This window comes from Hyla sarda, chromosome 2, assembly GCF_029499605.1.
Source record: "Hyla sarda isolate aHylSar1 chromosome 2, aHylSar1.hap1, whole genome shotgun sequence".
NCBI classification, from domain to species: Eukaryota; Metazoa; Chordata; class Amphibia; order Anura; family Hylidae; genus Hyla; species Hyla sarda.
The window spans coordinates 323,480,408-323,504,937 of NC_079190.1; the positions used below are offsets into that span (position 1 = coordinate 323,480,408).

Consider the following 24,530-nt stretch of genomic DNA (forward strand, 5'->3'; position numbering starts at 1 on the left):
TGCCCGGAAGAGTTTTTTTGTAGAAGGACAGCTCCAGCTCCCACTGAGGAGGCATCAACCTCCAATAGGAAGGGTTTAGATGGGTCAGGTCTGGAGAGCACGGGAGCCGAAGAGAAGGCAGACTTGAGTCGTTTAAAGGCGTCTTCCGCTTGAGGAGGCCAAGACTTGGGATCGGCATTTTTTTTGGTTAAAGCCACAATAGGAGCCACAATGGTAGAAAAATGTGGAATAAATTGCCTGTAATAATTGGCGAACCCCAAAAAACGTTGGATGGCACGGAGTCCGGAGGGGCGTGGCCAATCTAAGACGGCAGAAAGTTTATCTGGGTCCATTTGTAGTCCCTGGCCAGATACCAAGTATCCTAGAAAAGGAAGAGATTGGCACTCAAACAGACATTTCTCAATTTTAGCATAGAGTTGATTGTCACGAAGTCTCTGAAGAACCATACGGACATGCTGGCGGTGTTCTTCTAGATTGGCCGAAAAAATTAGGATATCATCAAGATATACAACAACACAGGAGTATAACAGATCACGAAAAATTTCATTAACAAAGTCTTGGAAGACAGCAGGGGCGTTGCACAGGCCAAAGGGCATGACCAGATACTCAAAGTGTCCATCTCTGGTGTTAAATGCTGTTTTCCACTCATCCCCCTCTCTGATGCGGATGAGGTTATAGGCGCCTCTTAAGTCCAATTTAGTAAAGATGTGGGCACCTTGGAGGCGATCAAAGAGTTCAGAGATGAGGGGTAAGGGGTAGCGGTTCTTAACCGTGATTTTATTAAGTCCGCGGTAGTCAATGCAAGGACGTAGAGAGCCATCTTTTTTGGACACAAAGAAAAATCCGGCTCCGGCAGGAGAGGAGGATTTACGGATAAAGCCCTTTTTTAGATTCTCCTGGACGTATTCAGACATGGCAAGAGTCTCTGGGGCAGAGAGAGGATAAATTCTGCCCCGGGGTGGAGTAGTGCCCGGGAGGAGGTCGATAGGACAATCATAAGGCCTGTGAGGAGGTAGAGTCTCCGCTTGTTTTTTGCAGAAAACATCCGCGAAGTCCATATAGGCCTTAGGGAGACCGGTTACTGGAGGAAGCACAGAGTCACGGCAAGGGTTACTGGGAACCGGTTTTAGACAGTCCTTGGAACAAGAGGGCCCCCAACTCTTGATCTCCCCAGTGGACCAATCCAGGGTTGGGGAATGAAGTTGAAGCCAGGGAAGTCCAAGGAGAATTTCCGAGGAGCAATTGGGGAGGACCAAAAGTTCAATCCTCTCTTGATGAGATCCGATGCTCATTAGAAGGGGCTCCGTGCGGAAACGTATGGAACAGTCCAATCTTTCATTGTTTATACAATTGATGTAAAGGGGTCTGGTGAGACTGGTCACTGGGATGTTGAACCTGTTGACGAGCGAGGCCAAAATAAAATTTCCTGCAGATCCAGAGTCCAATAAGGCCACAGAAGAGAAGGAGAAGGCAGAGGCAGACATCCGCACAGGCACAGTAAGACGTGGAGAAGCAGAGTAGAGATCAAGGATTGTCTCACCTTTGTGCGGAGTCAGCGTACGTTTTTCCAGGCGGGGAGGGCGGATAGGACAATCCCTCAGGAAGTGTTCGGTACTAGCACAGTACAGGCAGAGGTTCTCCATGCGGCGTCGTGTCCTCTCTTGAGATGTCAGGCGAGACCGGTCGACCTGCATAGCCTCCACGGCGGGAGGCACAGGAACAGATTGCAGGGAACCAGAGGAGAGAGGAGCCGAGGAGAAGAAACGCCTCGTGCGAACAGAGTCCATATCTTGGCGGAGCTCCTGACGCCTTTCGGAAAAACGCATGTCAATGCGAGTGGCTAGGTGAATAAGTTCATGAAGATTAGCAGGCATTTCTCGTGCGGCCAGAACATCTTTAATGTTGCTGGATAGGCCTTTTTTAAAGGTCGCGCAGAGGGCCTCATTGTTCCAGGATAATTCAGAAGCAAGTGTACGGAATTGTACGGCATACTCGCCAACGGAAGAATTACCCTGGACCAGGTTCAACAGGGCAGTCTCAGCAGAAGAGGCTCGGGCAGGTTCCTCAAAGACACTTCGAATTTCCGAGAAGAAGGAGTGTACAGAGGCAGTGACGGGGTCATTGCGGTCCCAGAGCGGCGTGGCCCAAGCCAGGGCTTTTCCAGACAGCAGGCTGACTACGAAAGCCACCTTAGACCTTTCAGTGGGGAACTGGTCCGACATCATCTCCAAGTGTAATGAACATTGGGAAAGGAAGCCACGGCAAAACTTAGAGTCCCCATCAAATTTATCCGGCAAGGATAGTCGTAGTCCAGAAGCGGCCACTCGCTGCGGAGGAGGTACAGGAGCTGGCGGAGGAGATGATTGCTGGAGCTGTGGTAGTAACTGTTGTAGCATAACAGTCAGTTGAGACAGCTGTTGGCCTTGTTGCGCTATCTGTTGTGACTGCTGGGCGACCACCGTGGTGAGGTCAGCGACAACTGGCAGAGGAACTTCAGCGGGATCCATGGCCGGATCTACTGTCACGATGCCGGCTGGCAGGTAGTGGATCCTCTGTGCCAGAGAGGGATTGGCGTGGACCGTGCTAGAGGATCGGTTCTAAGTCACTACTGGTTTTCACCAGAGCCCGCCGCAAAGCGGGATGGTCTTGCTGCGGCGGTAGTGACCAGGTCGTATCCCCTAGCAACGGCTCAACCTCTCTGGCTGCTGAAGATAGGCGCGGTACAAGGGAGTAGACAGAAGCAAGGTCGGACGTAGCAGAAGGTCGGGGCAGGCAGCAAGGATCGTAGTCAGGGGCAACGGCAGGAGGTCTGGAACACAGGCTAGGAACACACAAGGAAACGCTTTCACTGGCACTAAGGCAACAAGATCCGGCGAGGGAGTGAAGGGGAAGTGAGGTGATATAGGGAAGTGCACAGGTGTAAACACTAATTGGAACCACTGCGCCAATCAGCGGCGCAGTGGCCCTTTAAATCGCAAAGACCCGGCGCGCGCGCGCCCTAGGGAGCGGGGCCGCGCGCGCCGGGACAGAACTGACGGAGAGCGAGTCAGGTACGGGAGCCGGGGTGCGCATCGCGAGCGGGCGCTACCCGCATCGCGAATCGCAACCCGGCCAGAGGCGGTATCGCAGCGCCCCGGGTCCGTGGAACCGACCGGAGCGCTGCAGTGAGAGGAGTGTAGCGAGCGCTCCGGGGAGGAGCGGGGACCCGGAGCGCTCGGCGTAACACATACAACTTCTTCCATATCAGACATGTGAGACACATCAAAAGTTGTGATCACTGGGGTACACTCTTAAATTATATGTATAGCTTGGAAGAAAGACGAGACAAGGGTATATAATAGAAACTTTTAAATGCATAAGGGGTAGCAACACGGTAAAGCAGATTATATTTAAAAGAAGAAAAACCACCACAAGAGGTCTTAGTTTTATATTAGCGGGGTAAAGGTTTATGCAGCAATATCAGGAATGATTACCGTATATACTCGAGTATAAGCCGACCCGAGTATAAGCCGAGACCCCTAATTTCAACCCAAAATCCCAGGAAAAGTTATTGACTCGAGTATAAGCCTAGGGTGGGAAATACATCATCCCCCCGTCATCATCCAGACCCGTCATTAACATCCTCATCATCATCATCACCTGTCATCATCCCCTTGTCATCATCCCACACATCCCCCCTTCATCATCCCCTTGTCATCATCCCCACCCCCCTTCATCATCCCCTTGTAATCATCCCACACACCCCCCTTCATCATCCCTTGTCATCATCCCCACCCCCCTTCATCATCCCACACCCCCCCTTCATCATCCTCTTGTCATCATCCCACACCCCCCCCTTCATCATCCCCTTGTCATCATCCCCACCCCCCTTCATCATCCCACACCCCCCCTTCATAATCCTCTTGTCATCATCCCACACCCCCCCTTCATCATCCCCTTGTCATCATCCGCCCTCAGTGGTCTTCAACCTGCGGACCTCCAGAGGTTTCAAAACTACAACTCCCAGCAAGCCCGGGCAGCCATCGGCTGTCCGGGCTTGCTGGGAGTTGTAGTTTTGAAACCTCCGGAGGTCCGCAGGTTGAAGACCACTGCGGCCTTCGACATCCTCCAGCCTCCTCTCACCCCCTTTAGTTCTGTACAGTACTCACCTCCGCTCGGCGCTGGTCCGGTGCTGCAGGGCTGTCCGGAGAGGAGGTGGTCCGGTGGGATAGTGGTTCCTGGCTGCTATCTTCACTGGGGGCGCCTCTTCTCCGCGCTTCCGGCCCGGAATAGAGGCGTTGCCTTGACAATGACGCAGAAGTACGTTGGCAATGAACGTACCTCTGCGTCGTTGTCAAGGCAACGTGACTATTCTGGGGCCGGGCCCGAAGCGCTTAGAAGAGGCCTCCCCGGTGAAGATAGCAGCCAGGAACCACTATCCCACCGGACCACCTCCTCTCCGGACAGTCCTGCAGCACCGGACCAGCGCCGAGCGGAGGTGAGTACTGTACAGAACTAAAGGGGGGTGAGAGGGGGCTGGATGATGTCGAAGGCCGCAGTGGTCTTCAACCTGCGGACCTCCGGAGGTTTCAAAACTACAACTCCCAGCAAGCCCGGACAGCCGATGGCTGCCCGGGCTTGCTGGGAGTTGTAGTTTTGAAACCTCTGGAGGTCCGCAGGTTGAAGACCACTGTGGGTCGAGAGTTCACTCGAGTATAAGCCGAGGGGGGTGTTTTAAGCACGAAAAATCGTGCTGAAAAACTCCGCTTATACTCGAGTATATACGGTAAGTTACTGAGAGAGTAGTAAATGCATGGAATAGCCTTCCTGCAGAAGTGGTACCTGCCAATACAGTGAAGAAGCTTAAAGGGGTATTCCTCTGGAAAAAAAAACATTTAAATCAACTGGTGCCAGAAAGTTAAACAGATTTGTAAATTACTTCTGTTTAAAAATCCTAATCTTTCCAAGACTTATCAGCTGCTGTATGCTCCACAGGAAGTTATTTTCTTTTTGAATTTCCTTTCTGTCTGACCACAGTGCTCTCTGCTGACACCTCTGTCCATTTAGGAACTGTCCGGAGCAGGATAGGGGCATTTGCTGTACTCTGGACAGTTCCTAAAATCGACAAAGGTGTCAGCAGAGAGCACTGTGGTCAGGCAAAAAGGAAATTCAAAAAGAAAAGGACTTCTTCTGTAGTATGCAACAGCTGATAGGTACAGGAATGGTTAAGATTTTTAAATAGAAGTAATTTACAAATCTGTTTAATTTTCTGGCACCAGTTGATTTAAAAAAAATAAAATAAAAAATAAAATGTTTTCCAGTGGAGTACCCCTTTAACACCTTAAGGACCAAGCGTTTTTCGGTTTTTGAACTTTCGTTTTTTACTCCTTACATTTTAAAAATCATGACCCCTTCAATTTTGCACCAACATTTTTTGCTCATTTCTTCCGCCGTGATCTGAAATTTTAATCGGTACAATTTTTTTGATGGCTTTCTATTCTTTTTTTTTTTATGGTATAATAAGTGACCAAAAATACGCTATTTTGGACTTTGGAATTTTTTGGCGTACGCCATTGACCGTGCGGTTTAATTAACAATATATTTTTATGGTTCGGACATTTGCGCACGTGGCGATACTACATATGTTTGTTTTTATTTTTATTTACACACTTTTTTTTTTATGGGAAAAGGGGAGTGATTCAGATTTTTGTTAGGGAAGGGGTTAAATCACATTTATTAAGTTTTTTATTTATCTTTTTTATGCAGTGTTATAGCCCCCTCTAGGGGCTGTAACATTGCATATATTGATTGCAGGCACTGTTCAATGCCTTGCCATAGGAATGCATTGATCATTATTTTCTGCACTTCATTGCTCAAGCCTGGATTTCAGGCTTGGAGCAATTAAACGCCGGGAAGAAGGTAAGACACCTCCCGCTGTCCTCTCAGCTGTTCAGGACTCCGAACAGCTCCGCTGAGCTAACCGGCAGTGTATTCTCATGTTTTAGATGCTGCAATCAACATTGATTGCGGCATCTAAAATGTTAGTACCGGACATCAGCCCGATCGGCGATGTCCGGTATAAGCCGTGGGATACGCGCTTCACAGATCGGGAGCCAGCCACAGACGTAAATATACGTCCGTGTCATTAAGGGATTAAGCATGCATGGGATAGACATAAGGATATAATTCTTTTTAATGATAGGGCCTGGGACTATTCATAGTATTTAGGATATTGGGCAGACTAGATGGGCCAAATGATTCTTATCTTTCTTTCAGATTTTCGGGGCTCTCCACTTCACTTGTTGCAGTCGGCCAAATCTTTCTCTGGCACACCTCATAGTCTAAAGCAGTTGAGTCGAGAATTAAGAACATCCATGGAGGGAAAATACAAAGAAATAGCAGAGGTAATAAAAATCTCTCATGTCTTAAAAGGAGCATTCTCATCAGAAACAACCTATCCAGAATATGGCCTTCAGAGGCGTTCAACTGATCACCAGGGTCTCTTAAAGGGGTACTCCATAGCTAGATATGTTATACCCTATCCAAAGGACAGGGGTGCCACTGCAGAGATTGCAGGGGGTCCACAGCGGCCAGACCCCCGCGATCTCTGCAGCGGCACCACAGTCATTCGGTGCACGAAGCGAACTCCGCTCTGAATGACTGGCGAACAAAACTGCCATGCCCCCTCCATTCATGTCGATGGTAGGAGGCGTGACGGCTGTGCGCTAGTCGTCATGCCCCCTCCCATAGACATGAATGGTGGAGGTGTGGTGTGATGTCACAATCATGGAAGCCCCAGGCTTCCACGACTGTAACGTCGCAGCGCCAGCCTGGAGATCACGGGGGGTCCCTGCGGCTGGACCCCCCTCCCCGCGATCAGACATGTAATCCCCTTTCCAAAAGCCAGACATTTCTTTCTAGTATTATATGGTGGTTATTTACATGGATAGCCACCCATGCAATACAAAGACGATTTAAGGCTGCACACACAGTATTTTGAGCCTTATTTTGGTCAGTATTTTTACCAAAACCAGTAGTGAATACAAAACACAGAGGGGGAGAGTTATCAAAACCAGTGCAGAGGAAAAGTGTCCCAGTTGCCCATAGCAACCAATCCAATTACTTCTATCATTTTGCAGAGGCACAGGTTTTGATACATCTCCCCCAGAAAGTGTTGAAAATCTTTTCATTATAGTTTTTCTCTGTATCAGTTGCACTCCGCATTTTCACTAAAGATTCTGACCATAATTTGGACCATATACTTTCCAAATTGCTATTTAAGAATATGGCCTGAGTCTGGAACTGGAACCACAAAGTAATTATGTGTTCAGGCTCATATCGGGACTAGGGCTGCCTTAATAAGGTAAGGCCTTTAATATCCTCATTTATTGTTTTACATTTTTTATATATAAACTGGTATTTTATCTCTCCTACAGGAACTGTTCAGTCGTTCCCTTGCTGACAGTGAAATGCGTTCTGCTCCATATGAATTTCCAGAGGAAAGCCCCATTGAGAAGCTTGAGGAAAGGAGACAACGACTAGAACGTCAGATAAGTCAAGATATCAAGTAAGGGAACACACGTGGAAAAAGTTAAAAAGTAAACTATAAGAAATCTATAAGGTACAGACCATGAATATTCCATGAAAAAAAGTTTTTTTTCATATCAACTGGCTCTAGAAAGTTAAACAGATTTGTAAATTACTTCTATTAAAAAATCTTAATCCTTCCAGTACTTATCAGGTGCGGATTTGCTGCTACTCTGGTAAATTCCTGAGACTGACAGAGGTGTCAGCAGGGAGCACTGTTGTCAGACAGAAATTAGCGACTCAACTTCAGCAGCTGATAAGTACTGAAAGGATTAAGATTTTTAAATAGAAGTAATTTACATATCTGTTTAACTTTCTGGTGCCAGTTAATGTTTTTTCCTGGAATACATAAAGTTAAAATACCTGAGCTAAATATTTGGAGCTATACCTTATTTAAGTAATAGTAGGAATCAATTTAGGCATAAAGAGAATATATTAAAAAGCCCAAATACTATAGAAAAGACCAAATATAGAGGATAACTAAAACTGGATATACGGTATCTCACATAAGTGCTTTAAGGTAGTGAGTGCACAGCCTGTATAACAGTGTTTAACCCCTTAGCCCCTTCCCTCTTTGGCAATTTTTCATTTTTGCACTTTAGTTTTTTCCTCCTTAACTTTTATAAATCATAACCCTTTAATTTTGCACCAAAAAATCCATATGATGGCTTATTTTTTGCTCCACCAATTCTGCTTTGTAATAACATCAGTCATTTTACGCAAAAATCTACAGCGAAATGGAAAGAAAAATCATTGTGCGACAAAATGGAAGAAAAAAAATGCAATTTTGTAACTTTTGGGGGCTTCTGTTTCTACACAGTACATTTTTCGGTAAAAATTACACCTTATCTTTATTCTGTAGGTCCGATTAAAATGATACCCTACTTATATAGGTTTGATTTTGTCACACTACATGCAGGAAAATGTATATATTTAAACTTGTCCTTTTTCTGACCCCTATAACTTTTTTAATTTTCCATGTACGGGGCGGTATTAGGGCTAATTTTTTGCGCCGTTTAAAAAAAAAAAAAAAAAATTATAATTTTTATTTTAACAATTAAAAATGTTTATACAATTAACATAATCCACAAAATAATATTACATTACATTGCCTTAACCCCGCCTCCCACCCCTATCACCGGAAGAGGGGAAAAAAAAAAAAAACAAAGGGCAAAATTATTTCTTAATCTTCCCAGTCCGCCCATGTCGATCTAAGGTTTTTTAGTCTTCTCCTAGATCCGCCGGCCCTCAATTCTTCATAACTAACTTCTCCCACTTGGTGATACTTGGACCCCTATTACCCAAGAGACCTCTGAAGATCACTACCTTAGCCAACATAAATATCCGAATTAATAACTCTCGGCCCTTCCTGACTTTACTCAAATCCCCTAAAATAACTTCTGTTGCCGACCACTCTCTCTCTAGATTGAGTTTATTTCCAATAATCTGAAAGACTTTACCCCAGAATTCTTTAAAGGGGTACTCCGGTGAAAACCTTTTTTTCTTTTAAATCAACTGGTGGCAGAAAGTTAAACATATTTGTAAATTACTTCTATTAAAAAATCTTAATCCTTCCTGTAGTTATTAGCTGCTGAATACTACAGAGGAAATTCTTTTCTTTTTGGAATGCTCTCTGATGACATCATGATCACAGTTCTCTCTTCTGGCGTTATTATAATAATAATAACGCTTTATTTATTGTTGTCCTTAGTGGGATTTGAACCCAAGTCCCCAACACTGCAAGGCAGCAGTGCTAACCACTGAGCCACCATGCTACACTTAGCATACATCTGCTATACATCTGCTATGCATGGTTGCTAAAATGGACAGAGATGTCAGCAGAGAGCACTGTGTTCGTGATGTCATCAGTGTTCCAAAAAGAAAGGAATTTCTTCTGTAGCATTCTGTAGCTAATAAGTACTGGAAGGATTAAGATTTTTTAATAGAAGTAATTTACAAATATGTTTAACTTTCTGCCACCAGTTGATTTAAAAGAAAAAAGGTTTTCACCGGAGTACCCCTTTAACCTTTGGGCATAGCCATAACAAATGCATCAAATTAGCATCCACTCCGCCACACTTAGGGCAGTCTGCCTCACTCCAACTCTTCATCTTTTTTAACTGTAACGGTGAATAATATAAATGGTAGACTATTTTTAATTGCATAATTTGATATCTCTTATTAATTGAGCACTTTTTAGCATTGATCAGTATACTTTCCCATTCTTCCTCAGAGATAGGACCAAGTACATCCTCCCACTTTTCTTATTTTCCTGAAAGTTGGTAGGTACGGTTTTAAGGAGTAACCTATATATATGTTTTAATTTCCCACCTCCTTCGGAATTCATATAATCTATCACCGTGTGTGTGCATATCTTAAATTTCTCCTTAACAGTGCATCTATATGCTTCACACAATTGAATATACCAGAGTTTCTGTTCATTCCGCAATCCAAACTCATTCTTTAGTGTTTCAAATTTTTTAAGCTATCCATTCTGAAAAATCTGTGCAACATATTTAACCCCTTTACCTCTCCAGAAATCACTCCCTAATTGTTGAAAGTGTACAAAATCTATATTATCCCATAACACCATATTCCTTATACTTCCCTCTATTTTACATCTCTTTTTAACCTCTTGCCAAATTTTCCTAAAATACCCTATTAGTGAAACATGCCCCAAATCCTTCTTCACAGGAAGACCAGCTTCAATGAATTAAAAAAAACTCTCATAGTGCCCTCTATAATCTTTAAATAATTCTCCCCAAAGTGCTTCACTCCACCCCCGTCTCATATTCTGGAGGTTTTATTTTTTTTTTCTTTAATTCTCTATATTTATGAGAGATAGATTATAGTATTTTTTGTAATATTAGTGGAATGGCGGAGCGTCGTAAGAGAGTGGCAATTTTCGACAGGGTTCAAAATTATCTGCCAGCAATTGTTTGTTTGGCTGAATCCCATGTCACTGTCAGGAACCGGACTGGTATGCGGGTAGGGGATCCTCTGTGTCAGTGAGGCGATGACGTGGGCCGTACCAGGGGACCGGTTCTAAGAAGTTACTGGTTTTTACCAGAACCCGCCGCAAGGCGGGATGGACTTGCTGCGGCGGTAACTCCCAGGTCGTATCCCCTGATAGCGACTCGACCTCACTAACAGCTGAGATAGGCGTGGTACACAAGGACAAGGAGAAGGCAAGGTCAGACGTAGCAAGAGGTCAAGGCACGTGGCAAAGGTTCGTAGTCAGGGGCAACGGCAAAGGGTCTGGATACACAGGCTAGGGATACACAAAGCGCTTTCTCATGGCACTAGGGCAACAAGATCCGGAAAGGACAGGAAGGGGAAGTGGGTTTATATGTGTAGGGAGTGATTGGGAACTGATTGGACCAGGCACCAATTGGTCTGCATTAGGGATCGACCGATTATTGGTTTGGTCGATATTATCGGCCGATAATCACGATTTTAGGCATTATCCGATAAGCCAATAATGCACCGCGACCACCAACCACCCCCCCGACCCGCTGCAACAACCCCCCCCCGACCCGCCGCACCGCGTCGCACCCCCCACCGCACCGCCCCAGCCCCATTGCCTCCCCCATCGCCGGTTTTATAATTACCTGTTTATAATTACCCGGGGTCCACTCTACATCTGGCTACTGCTGCGTCCTGCGTTACGCTGTGCGCAATGACGAGTGACGTGACGTGCGCGACGTGACGTCACCGTCAGTGCTCACAGTGACAGCTCAGGAGGACGACGCCGGAGCCAGATGTAGAGTGGACCCCGGGCCCAGGTAATTATAAAACCGGGGATGGGGGAGGCAATGGGGCCGGGGCGGTGGGGGGTGCGACGTGGTGGACGCGGTGCGGCATGGCGGGTCGGGGGGCGGTCGCGGTGCGGCGGGGGGGTGGGGGGCTTTTGCAGTGCGGCAGGTCGGGGGGGCAGTGGCGGTGCGGCATCGGGGGGAGCGGTGGCGGTGCGGCGGGGGGGGGGGGGCAGTACGGCGGGGCGGTCGCGGTGCGGCGGTGGGGGAAGCGGTGGCGGTGATAGGACTCAGGACCCCTGGACAGGCAGGGGGAGAGAAGCGGGTGGCGGCAGCGGCCTATGGCACCGCAAAAGCCACTGCAGTGCATTGATTTAAAGCCCCCGCTTTAAATCAGTGATCTGTAGCGGTGTCGCGGGGGAATAAATAGCCGATAACTTATACCGGAATATCGGTCTAAGTTATCGGCTATCGGCCCTAACCTCCACCGATTATCGGTATCGGCCCTAAAAAAACGATATCGGTCAATCCCTAGTCTGCATGAATGTCTTCTAAAAATGATACACAAGAAAGCCTGCAAACATTTTGCAGAAGACAGATTAAGGACTTGGATTACTGGAACCATGTCCTATGGTCCGAAGAGACCAAGATAAACTTATTTGGTTCAGATCGTGTCAATTGTGTATGGTGGTATCAGGCGAAAAGTAGAAAGACAAGTGTGTCATGCCTACAAAAATGCATGGTGGAAGTGTCTTGGTCAGGGGCTACATAATTGCAGCTCCAGGCACTGGGGAGCAACAGTTTAATGAGGCAACAATGAATGCTAACATGACATACTGTAGCAGAGCATGATCCCCTCCCTCCGGAGACTGTGCTCCTGGGCAGTAGTCCAACATGAGAATGACCTCAAACACACAAACGACCTGTCCCTTGCTAAAGTAGATAAGGGTAAAGGTGATGGACTGACCAAGCTTGTCTCTAGACCTAAACCCCATTGAGCATTTGTTCAACCAAGGTGGAGAAGCGCAAGTTCTCTAACATCCATTAGCTCTGTGATATTGTCATGGAAAGGGACTCATGCCCAAGAGGTTTAACACGTTAATACACGTCCAGGGGATGCACATTCCCGCTCCTGGATGTGTATACACGTCCATGGTTTTTGTGGGTACTGCCCAGTGTACCCACAAGATCACGGCAGGTACTCGGCTGTAACACATAGCCGGGACCCTGCCGCACTGCCGGGACCAATGTACACTTCGGTCCCAGCAGTTGAACCCTTACAGCCACGGTCAGAAGTGACCGTGAGCTGTAAAGAGTTTGGCAGAAGGAAGGGGCTCCCTCTATCTCTCTCCAGCACCACCCCACAACGATCGCGGGGTGCTGCTGCTTACCTGGGCAGCCGGGGGTCTTACAAACCCCCAGGTCTGTCCTGGTAACTGCCTGTCAGGACATGATATGCTGCCTGCCAGTGTTAAGCTGGCAGGCAGCAAGCATATTAATACAATGCATAGCATAGCATGCAAGCATATTAATACAATTAATACTCACTTAGCATTAATAAATATACCCGAGGTGAACTGGCGTTACCTTCACCCAAAGGTCTAACAAATATTAAATAATGAAGTTGAAAATCAACTAGGAACCAGTCCTCAGGGTATATTAGATAGACAGAAAAGAGATGGAAAAAAGAGTGATCCTGATATACAAAATATTTATTTTATGTTACTAAAACACTGATACTCTCTGTCCCTGCTGGGCCCTAGCATGGGACACAGAAGTCAGTGAAAATAGAAATTAAAAATTGAAAATTACATTAATAAAATGATAAAACTTGCAACAAAATGGGTGATGTATGGAATATTCAATAATGCGCTAAAAATAGCAAAGTGCTGTACTGTTCAATAACTGGAAAGTTCAACAGTCTTTGTGCTTCCAATAGATAGTAACACAGTTCAACAAAGTTCCGATGTATCAATCTCAGTAATAGTCATTGGTGATATAATGTAGCAAGTTGTCACTTCAGAACACTTAGTATACTGAGTGGATACGAGGTCTGGTGCACAGCACCACTCACCGCTCCTGACGCCGTCTATGGTAGCTGGCTGGACGGGCTGATGTGGAGTTGTCAACCTCCGGCGATGCCCGATGTCTGTGCGGATCTCCTTCTCCTTTGGTCCTCGGCTGGCACGAATGGCACCGGCCTTTCAGGTGTGCCGTGGATCGTGAGTTGGTCCGGGGAGACAGCGGTGGTGGCAGAAAAGAAGTAGAGCAGCAGCGGTGGCGATGCGGTGGAAGCGGTGAGGGTAAGTGCGGCGTGCCTCGTGTGAACGGAGCGCTGTGCGCGCGTAGTATAGCGTGGTCCCGAAACTAGGGACTTACAGCAGTTGCAAGAAAATTATTCAATAGCGCTATATTGAGATGGATTAGATATATGCAAGTTGCATCTAATCCAGCCAGCTACCATAGACGGCGTCAGGAGCGGTGAGTGGTGCTGTGCACCAGACCTCGTATCCACTCAGTATACTAAGTGTTCTGAAGTGACAACTTGCTACATTATATCACCAATGACTATTACTGAGATTGATACATCGGAACTTTGTTGAACTGTGTTACTATCTATTGGAAGCACAAAGACTGTTGAACTTTCCAGTTATTGAACAGTACAGCACTTTGCTATTTTTAGCGCATTATTGAATATTCCATACATCACCCATTTTGTTGCAAGTTTTATCATTTTATTAATGTAATTTTCAATTTTTAATTTCTATTTTCACTGACTTCTGTGTCCCATGCTAGGGCCCAGCAGGGACAGAGAGTATCAGTGTTTTAGTAACATAAAATAAATATTTTGTATATCAGGATCACTCTTTTTTCCATCTCTTTTCTGTCTATCTAATATACCCTGAGGACTGGTTCCTAGTTGATTTTCAACTTCATTATTTAATATTAATACAATGCTTTGGAATACTAAGTATTCCAAAGCATTTAAAAAAAAAGTGTAAATAAAAATAAATAAAAGTGTAAAAGCTAAAAAAAAGTGTAAAAAAAAATAAATAAATAAAAATACTTTTATTAAATAAATATAAGAAAAAATAAAAATACATCATGTGTAGGATCACACGGCGCACATCCACAGCATATTACATGCTGCGGATGCCCCGCCGGCAGTCACAATAGTAAGCTCCCTGCTGCGGCTGGGTAGCTCTGTGTGTTCACTCATTGTGGCGGATTTCCTGCCGGCAGTCACGAGCGGACACACTGAGCTACCCAGCCGCAGCAGTGAGCTCACTATTGTGTCTGCCTGCGGGACATCTGTGGTGTGAAATATGCTGCTCTATGTGACCCTACCATTATGAAATATGTTTTTACAAAGGCCCCGTTCACACTGCGTTTCAGCAGTATGTTAGAGGTTTTCCGTTAGCATCACGTAAAAAAAGTAATGCCAATGTATACTGTAGCAGCTCCATTCATTTCTGAATGAGACTGCTACAGTATACTGTGGCATCCCTTTTTTATTTTTAGATAAACCAGTTTCTTTTATTTTAATGCCCGGTGATGGATATATTCGACATGAGCGGGTGCTTGTTCCCACAACATGACAGATATATATCCATCAGGAACTTCAACTGTCACAGACAGCCGCTCAGCACTGGTAGCTGACCAAGGACCAACCAGTGCGGTCTCTGGTTCAGCTAGTACATATTTCTTTCTGAGACAAAAATCTTGCAGTCCACATGGGGTCACTTGTAGGGGTGCGGTGTCGTTCTGACAGCTCCGATTCTTTGCAGGCGGGGAGTGGGGTCTATAATTCATATAAGGATGCCCTGAAAGCCAAAGTGGGCTCCTCTCCTTCTTGGTCCTACCAGGCAGTCATTCAACCAGATATGGTCTAAGTAGGGGTACTGTACTGCCCAGCCTAGGACGAACAGCGTGATACAATATGGGCCACATTTCTTTCATTTCAGAAGCGACTTACCAAAATGATGTCACACAAATAAAGAATTTGTGAAAAAAAAGCCAATTTCTCTTTTTTTCCACTGACTTTGAAATAATTCTAGCCACACTTTTGCTCACTTTTGCCCTAGGTGAATACTTTAGGGAGTTTAGTTTCGAAAATGGGTCACTTCTGGGGGGGGGGGTGCAGTATTGTTCTGACAGCTAGAATGCTTTGCAAGATGAAGTGTGGCTTATAATTTGTATAATGATATCCTGAAAGTCAAATGGTGCTCCTCTCCTTTTGGGTCCCACCATGTGGCCATGCAACCAAATATGGCCTAAGCGGGGGTATTACCGAACACGGGACGAACAGTGTAATAAAATGTGAGATGCATTTCCTACTTTTCAGATGCAATGTACAAAAAATATGTCTCACAAATGATGCAATTGGGGGGGAAAAAGCAAATTTCAACTTTTCTACTGATTTTGTAACCGTTCCAGCCACACAAAAAGGACTCAAAGTACTCACTTTTGGTCTAGGTGAATACTTTAGGGGGTGTAGTTTCCAAAGTGGGGTCACTTGAGGGGGTTCTGTATCATTCTGACAGCTAAAACCTTTTGCAGACTAGAAGTGCGGCCTATAATCCATTCGGCCTAAAAATGATACCCTGAAAGCGAAATCCTTCTGGGTCCCACTATGTGGCCATGCAACCAAATATGGCCTAAGCGGGGGTATTACCGAACACGGGACGAACAGTGTAATAAAATATGAGATGCATTTCCTACTTTTCAGATGCAATGTACAAAAAATATGTTTCACAAATGATGCATTTGGGGGGGGGGGGGGGGAAAGCAAATTTCAACTTTTCTACTGATTTTGTAACCATTCCAGCCACACAAAAAGGACTCAAAGTACTCACTTTTGGTCTAGGTGAATACTTTAGGGGGTGTAGTTTCCAAAGTGGGGTCACTTGAGGGGGTTATGTATCATTCTGGCAGCTAAAACCTTTTGCAGACTAGAAGTGCGGCCTATAATCCATTCGGCCTAAAAATGATACCCTGAAAGCCAAATGGTGCTGCTCTCCTTCTGGGTCCCACCATGTGGCCATGCAACCAAATATGGCCTAAGCGGGGGTATTTCCTAACACGGGACAAGCAGCTCAATAAATAATGGGGTGCATTTCCTTCTTTTCAGAAGCAATGTACACAAAATATGTCCCACAAATGATGCATTTGTGGAAAAAAGCAAAATTCTAATTTTTCCTTGTAACAATTCCAGCCACACAAAGCACTCAAAGTACTCCCTTTTGGTCTAGATGACTACTTTAGGGGGTGTAGTTTCAAAAACGGGCTCACTTAACATAGTAACATTATTCATAAGGTTGGAAAAAGACCAAAGTCCATCAAGTTCAACCTATAACCCTAATGAGTCCCTACTGAGTTGATCCAGGGGAAGGCAAAAAACCCTCATACTAGAGGTAAAAATTCCTTCCCGACTCCAAATATGGCAGTCAGAATAAATCCCTGGATCAACATTCTGTCCCTATAGATCTAGAATCCATAACCTGTAATTAGAGGTGCACCGAAATGGAAATTTCCGAACCAAAACCGAAAAAAAAATAAAAATGTCCGGCCGAAACCGATACCGAAACCGAAAATGACTTCTCCCCGTCTTCTGGTAAAATGCAGCGCTCCGCTCATTAGATTAGATTCCCCCACATTAGATTGCCAGCTCCCCCACATTAGGTCGGGAGTTCCCCCACATTAATAGGCAGCTCCCCCACAATAGTAGGCAGCTCCCCCACAATAGTAGGCAGCTCCCCCACATTAGGTCAGCATTTCCCCCACAATAGTATGCAGGTCCCCCACAATAGTAGGCAGTTCCCCCACAATATTAGGCAGCTCCCCCCAACAATATTAGGTAGTTCCCCCCACAATATTAGGCAGCTCCCCCCAACAATATTAGGCAGCTCCCCCCACATTTGTGGTCAGCAGTTCCCCCACAATAGTAGGCAGGTTCCCCCACAATAGTAGGCAGCTCCCCACAACAATATTAGGCAGCTCCCCACAACAATATTAGGCAGTTCCCCCCCACAATATTAGGCAGCTCCCCCGAACAATATTAGGCAGTTCCCCCAACATTTGTGGTCAGCAGTTCCCCCACAATAGTAGGCAGGTTCCCCCACAATAATAGGCAGCTCCCCACAACAATATTAGGCAGCTCCCCCCAACAATATTAGGCCGTTCCCCCCACAATATTAGGCAGCCCCCCCCAACAATATTAGGCAGCTCCCCCCATATTTGTGGCCAGCAGTTCCCCCACAATAGTAGGCAGGTTCCCCCACAATAGTAGGCAGTTCCCCCACAATATTAGGCAGCTCCCCACAACAATATTAGGCAGCTCCCCCCACATTTGTAGACAGCTTCCCCCCACCACAATATTAGGCAGCTCCCCCCCAACAATATTAGGCAGCTCCCCCCAACAATATTAGGCAGCTCCCCCCACATTTGTGGTCAGCAGTTCCCCCACAATAGTAGGCAGGTTCCCCCACAATAGTAGGCAGCTCCCCACAACAATATTAGGCAGCTCCCCCTAACAATATTAGGCAGTTCCCCCCACAATATTAGGCAGCTCCCCCCAACAATATTAGGCAGCTCCCCCCACATTTGTGGCCAGAAGTTCCCCCACAATAGTAGGCAGGTTCCCCCACAATAGTAGGCAGTTCCCCCACAATATTAGGCAGCTCCCCACAACAATATTAGGCAGCTCCCCCCACATTTGTAGGCAGCCCCCCCACAATATTAGGCAGCTCCCCCCAACAATATTAGGCAGCTCCCCCCCACAATATTAGGCAGCTCCCCCACAATATTAGGCATCTCCCCCCACAATATTAGGCAGCTCCCCCCCAACAATATTAGGCAGCTCCCCCCCACATTTGTAGGCAGCTGCCCCCCAACAATATTAGGCAGCTCCCCCCCACAATATTAGGCAGCTCCCCCCACATTTGAAGGCAGCTCCCCCCCACATTAGGTCAGCAGTTCCCCCACACCCCACAGACATACAGCTTCCAGCCATATACAGTGTATGGCTGGAGGCTGTATGTCTGTACTGCTGCCCCCACAGTGATCCGATCACTGCTCCTCCGGCCGGGGTCACATCTACTGCTATGGCATATGGACCATAGCAGTAGGTGCCGGGACCGGAGGAGCGGTGACCGGAACACTGAAGAAGATGACCTGGTCACTTACCAGGCCCCGGCCAGCGCGTGTTCTCCTGCGACGATCCTGCGGTCCTCCTGCGTCTCTATGGTTGTAAGCACGGGACGTCAGTGACGTCCCGTGCGTACGACCATAGAGGCGGAGAAGCAAGGGACCGAAGGAGGATCACAGGAGGACGCGGGGAATGGTGAGTGACCGGTGGACATCCTTATGTCCCGAAAAGATTTTTCGGGACACAGGGATGTCCGGGATAGGAATACTTCTTTTTATGTGCCCGGGCCGGCTCCCGTGTGTGGCTGCAGGCGGGGGCCGACCAGAGCATATAAAACCTAATACTGTATACTAAAAACCAGGGGGCCTCCAGCTGTTGTGAAACTACAACTCCCAGCATGCCCGGACAGACTTTGCCGATCCGGGCATGCTGGGAGTTGTAGTTTCACAACAGCTGGAGGCCCCTGGTTTTTAGTATACAGTATTAGGTTTTATATGCTCTGGTCGGCCCCCCGCCTGCAGCCACACACGGGAGACGGCCCGGGTACATAAAAAGAAGTATCCCCCCCGATGTTGCGCCCGGTGCGGCCGGCCCCCCCTGCACCGCCCATGAGTGCCTCTGCCACTGGCAGTGTTTGTAACTTGTGCTGTGGGCGGGCAGGGGAGGTGGGTCATTATCGGCACATTTTTAGTTGTTTCGGCATTTCCCCGAAACAGCTATTTTCGGCCGATGTGTATCGGCCGCCGATATATCGGTGCATCCCTACCTGTAATGTTATTACTCTCCAAAAATGCATCCAGACCCCTTTTGAACTCTTTTACAGAGTTCACCATGACCACCTTCTCAGGCACCTTCTCACTGCTCTTACAGTAAAGAACCCATGTCTGTGCTGGTGTAGAAACCTTCTTTCTTCTAAACGTAGAGAATGGCCCCTTGTTATAGATACAGTCCTGGGTATAAATATATCATGGGAGAGCTCTCTGTACGGTCCCCTGATATATTTATACATAGTTATTAGGTCTCCCCTAAGCCTTCTTTTTTCTAAACTAAATAACCCTAATTCTTATAATCTTTCTGGGTACTTTAGTCCTCCCATTCCCCGTATTACCCTGGTTGCCCGTCTTTGAACCCTCTCCAGCACCACTATATCATTCTTGTACACTGGTGCCCAGTACTGTACACAGTATTCTATGTGTGGTCTGACTAGTGATTTGTACAGCGGTAGAATTATTTCCTTGTCGTGGGCATCTATGCCCCTATTGATGATGCACCCAATGCTTTTACTTAATTTGCCTTGGCAGCAGCTGCCCGACACTGGTCACTACAGCTAAATTTACTATTAACTAAGACTCCTAAATCCTTTTCCATGTCAGTTGTCCCAAGCATTTTCCCATTTAATACATAATCCCAGCCCGGATTTTTCTTCCCCATGTGCATTACCTTACATTTATCAGTGTTGAACCTCATCTGCCACTTCCCAGCCCAAACCTCCAATCTATTCAGATCCATTTGTAACAGTGCACTGTCCTCTATAGTGTTTACCGCTTTACAGAGTTTAGTATCATCTGCAAAGATTGCTACTTCACTATTCAACCCCTCTACAAGGTCATTAATAAATATATTAAATAGAACAGGACCCAAGACGGTCGCCTGTGGTACCCCACTAGTAACAGTCACCCAATCAGAATAATTACCATTAATAACCACCCTCTGTTTGCTATCACTGAGCCAGTTACTTACCCACTAGCACACATTCTCCCCCCAACCCCATCCTTCTCATTTTATGCACCAACCTTTTATGTGGAACCGTATGAAATGCTTTGGAAAAATCCAGATATACGACATCCAGTGATTCACCCTGGTCCAGTCTGGAGCTCACCTCCTCATAAAAGCTGATCAGGTTAGTTTGACAGGACCGATCCCTCATAAAGCCATGCTGATATGGGGTCATACATTTATTTTTATTAAGATATTCCAGAATTGCATCCCTTAGAAAACCCTCAAACAATTTACATACAACAGAGGTTAAACTAACAGGTCTATAATTCCCGGGGTCACCTTTTGATCCCTTTTTAAATATTGGTGCCATATTTGCCATGCGCCAGTCCTGGGGAACCGTCCCTGTTACTATAGAGTCCGTGAATATTAAAAATAGGGGTCTGTCTACCACATTACTTAATTCCTTTAGAACACGGGGGTGAATGCCAACTGGACCTGGTGATTTGTCTATATAGATTTTTTGTAGGCGGCACTGTACTTCTTCCTGTATTAGACAGGTGACCTGTACTGGGGAGTTTACCTTATCTCGCTGTATTTCACCTGGCATTTCATTTTCCTCGGTGAATACAGTGGAGAAGAATTTGTTTAATATATTTGCTTTTTCCTGATGCCCGTTTATAATTTCTTCATCATCATTTTTTAACCCCATAAGGACTGGGCGTTTTTCGGTTTTTGCTCTTTCGTTTTTTCCTCCTTACCTTTAAAAAATCATAACTCTTCAAATTTTGCACCTAAAAATCTGTATTATGGCTTATTTTTTGCGCCACTAATTCTACTTTGTAATGATATCAGTCATTTTACCCAAAAATCTACGGCGAAAGGGAAAAAAATCATTGTGCGACAAAATTGAAAAAATACAGCCATTTTGTAACTTTTGAGGGCTTCCGTTTCTACGTAGTAAATGTTTCAGTAAAAATGACACGTTATCTTTATTCTCTAGGTTCATATAGTTAAAATGATACCCTACTTGTATAGGTTTGATTTTGTATTGCTTCAGAAAAAAATCATAACTACATGCAGGAAAATGTATGTGTTTAAAATTGTCATCTTCTGACCCCTATAACTTTTTTATTTTTCCGTGTTCAGGGTGCTATGAGGGTTCATTTTTTGCCCGTGATCTGAAGTTTTCGTCGGTACCATTTTTGCATTGATCTGACTTTTTGATCGCTTTTTATTCATCTTTTCATGATATAAAAAGTGACCAAAAATACGCTATTTTGGACTTTGGAATTTTTTTTGCGCGTACGCCATTGACCGTGCGGTTTAATTAGTGGTATATTTTTTTAAATCGGACATTTCCGCACGCGTCGATACCGCATATGTTTATTTTTGTTTTTATTTACACTGTTTTGTTTTTATTATTCGAAATGCCGGGTGATTCAAACTTTTATTAGGGGAAGGGATAATTCAAAGGGTTAAGGATTTTTTTTTACAGTTTTCTTTTGCAATATTATAGCCCCCATAGGGGGCTATAATATTGCATTTACTGATCTTTAACTGTGTTCAATGCATCTCCATAGGGATGCATTGATCAGGGTTTTCGGCGATTGATTGCTCAAGCCTGGATCTCAGGCTTGAAGCATTCAATTGGCGATCGGACTGCAGGAAGGAAGGTAAGAGACCTTCCTCCTGTAGTACAGCTGTTCGGGATGCTGCAATTTCACCGCGGCGATCCCGAACAGCTCCCTGAGCTAGCCGGGCACTTTTACTTTCACTTTTAGCCGCGTGGCTCAGCTTTGAGCGCGCGGCTAAAGGGTTAATAGTGCCGTGCGCTATTAGAGGCGGGTCCCGGCTTCACTATGATGCCGGGCCCGCCGTGATATCACGGGAGCGGGACCAAGGACGTACTCATACGTCCTTGGTCCTTAAGGGGTTAAAGGGCCAACACTTTCATTTTTGAACTTTTTGCTATTTACATAGTTAAAGAACATTTTGGGGTTAGTTTTACTCTCTTTGGCAATGAGTCTTTCGGTCTCTATTTTTGCGGCTTTTATCTGTTTTTAACATATTTTAAATTTTTCTCTATAGCTTTTTAATGCTTCCTCACTGCTGTCCTGTTTTAGTAGTTTAAATGCTTTATTTTTGTCATTTATTGTCCCCTTAACGTTATTCATCCATATTGGTTTTCTTTTATTTCTGACCCTTTTATTCCCATAAGGTATATACATCTTGCAGTGAAAATGTAAGATATTTTTTAAAGTCTCCCATTTAGTGTCAGTATTCTTGTTTTTGAGGACATTTTATTTATTGTTAAGGGCTTCTCTGGGTTGATCAAACTTTGCCTTCCTAAATTTTAGTTCATTGTTTTTGTGGCCCCTCGAGAGATTCCCTTATTGAAGAACAAGTTATAATGTATTATATTATGGTCGCTATTTCCTAGGTGTCCTTATACTTGCACATTAGTTACTCTGTCAGGTCTGTTGGTTAATATTAAGTCTAGTACGGCGTCCTCTCTGGTCGGGCCCTGCACCATTTGGGACAGATAATTGTCTTTAGCTATAGTCAGAAACCTGTTTCCTTAACCCCTTCATGACCCAGACCATTTTCACCTTCATGACCTGGGCATTTTTTGAAAATCTGACCACTGTCACTTTAAGCATTAATAACTCTGGGATGCTTTTACTTATCATTCTGATTCCGAGATTGTTTTTTCGTGACATATTCTACTTTATGTTATTGGTAAAATTTCACTGATATTTGTATCCTTTCTTGGTAAAAAATCAAAAAATGTCATGAAAATTTTGAAAATTTTGCATTTTTCTAACTTTGAAAGTCTCTGCTTGAAAGGAAAATAGATATTCCAAATAAATTACATATTGATTCACATATACAATATGTCTACTTTGCGTTTGCATAAAAAAATTGACATGTTTTTACTTTTGGAGGGCACCAGAGGGCTTCAAAGTTCCGCAGCAATTTTCCAATTTTTCTCAAGATTTTCAAAATCGTAATTTTTCAGGGCCCAGTTCAGGTTGGAAGTGGATTTTAAGGGTCTTCATATTAGAAATACCCCATAAATGACCCCATTATAAAAACTGCACCCCCCAAAGTATTCAAAATGACATTCAGTAAGTGTTTTAACCCTTTAGGTGTTTCACAGGAATAGCAGCAAAGTGAAGGAGAAAATTCTAAATCTTCATTTTTTACACTCGCATTTTCTTGTAGACCCAATTTTTGAATTTTTACAAGGGGTAAAAGGAGAGAAATCACCCTAAAATTTGTAACCCAATTTCTCTCGAGTAAGGAAATACCTCATATGCGTATGTAAAGTGTTCGGCGGGCGCAGTAGAGGGCTGAGAAGGGAAGGAGCGACAATGGGATTTTGGAGAGTGAGTTTTTCTGAAAGGGTTTTTGGGGGGCATGTCCCATTTAGGAAGCCCCTATGGTGCCAGAACAGTGGACCCCCCCCCCACATGTGACCCCATTTTGGAAACTATACCCCTCATGGAATTTAATAAGGGGTGCAGTGAGCATTTACACCCCACTGGCGTTTGACAGATATTTGAAACAGTGGACTGTGAAAATCAAAAATTTTATTTTTCATTTTCACAGACCACTGTTCCAAAAATCTGTCATACACCAGTGGGGTGTAAATGCTCACTGAACCCCTTATTACATTTCGTGAGGGGTGTAGTTTCCAAAATGGGGTCACATATGGATATTTATTGTTTTGCGTTTGTCAGAACTGCTGTAACAATCAGCCACCCCTGTGCAAATCGCCTCAAATGTACATGGCGCACTCTCCCTTCTGGGCCTTGTTGTGCGCCCCCAGAGCACTTTGCGCCCACATATGGGGTATCTCCGTACTCAGGAGAAATTGCGTTACAAATTTTGGGGGTCTTTTTTCCCTTTTACCTCTTGTGAAAATGAAAAGTATAGGGCAACACCAGAATGTCAGTGTAAAAAATTTATTTTTTACACTAACATGCTGGTGTAGACCCCAACTTCACCTTTTCATAAGGGGTTAAAGAAGAAAAAGCCCCCCAAAATTTGTAAGGCAATTTCTCCCGAGTACGGCGATACCCCATATGTGTCCCAAAACTGTTGCCCTGAAATACGACAGGGCTCCAAAGTGAGAGAGCGCCATGCTCTCTCATGCTCTCTCAGAGGCCTGAATTAGGGATTTGCATAGGGGTGGACATAGGGGTATTCTATGCCAATGATTCCCAAACAGGGTGCCTCCAGCTGTTGCAAAACTCCCAGCATGCCTGGACAGTCAATGGCTGTCCGGCAATACTGGGAGTTATTATTTTGCAACAGCTGGAGGCTCCGTTTTGGAAACA

At 45.2% G+C, this 24,530-nt stretch overlaps 1 protein-coding gene across 5 annotated transcripts in view; it reads left to right on the top strand.

The window, feature by feature from the left end:
- Positions 1-24,530, top strand: part of AMPD2 (adenosine monophosphate deaminase 2) — a 177,442-nt gene that overhangs the window by 45,703 nt on the left and 107,209 nt on the right. For all 5 annotated transcript variants that reach the window (XM_056557879.1, XM_056557883.1, XM_056557880.1 and 2 more), the window contains exons 2-3: positions 6,256-6,383; positions 7,416-7,546. In XM_056557879.1, coding sequence (XP_056413854.1) covers positions 6,256-6,383; positions 7,416-7,546 — 259 coding nt within the window. The remainder of the gene's footprint in view (positions 1-6,255; positions 6,384-7,415; positions 7,547-24,530) is intronic.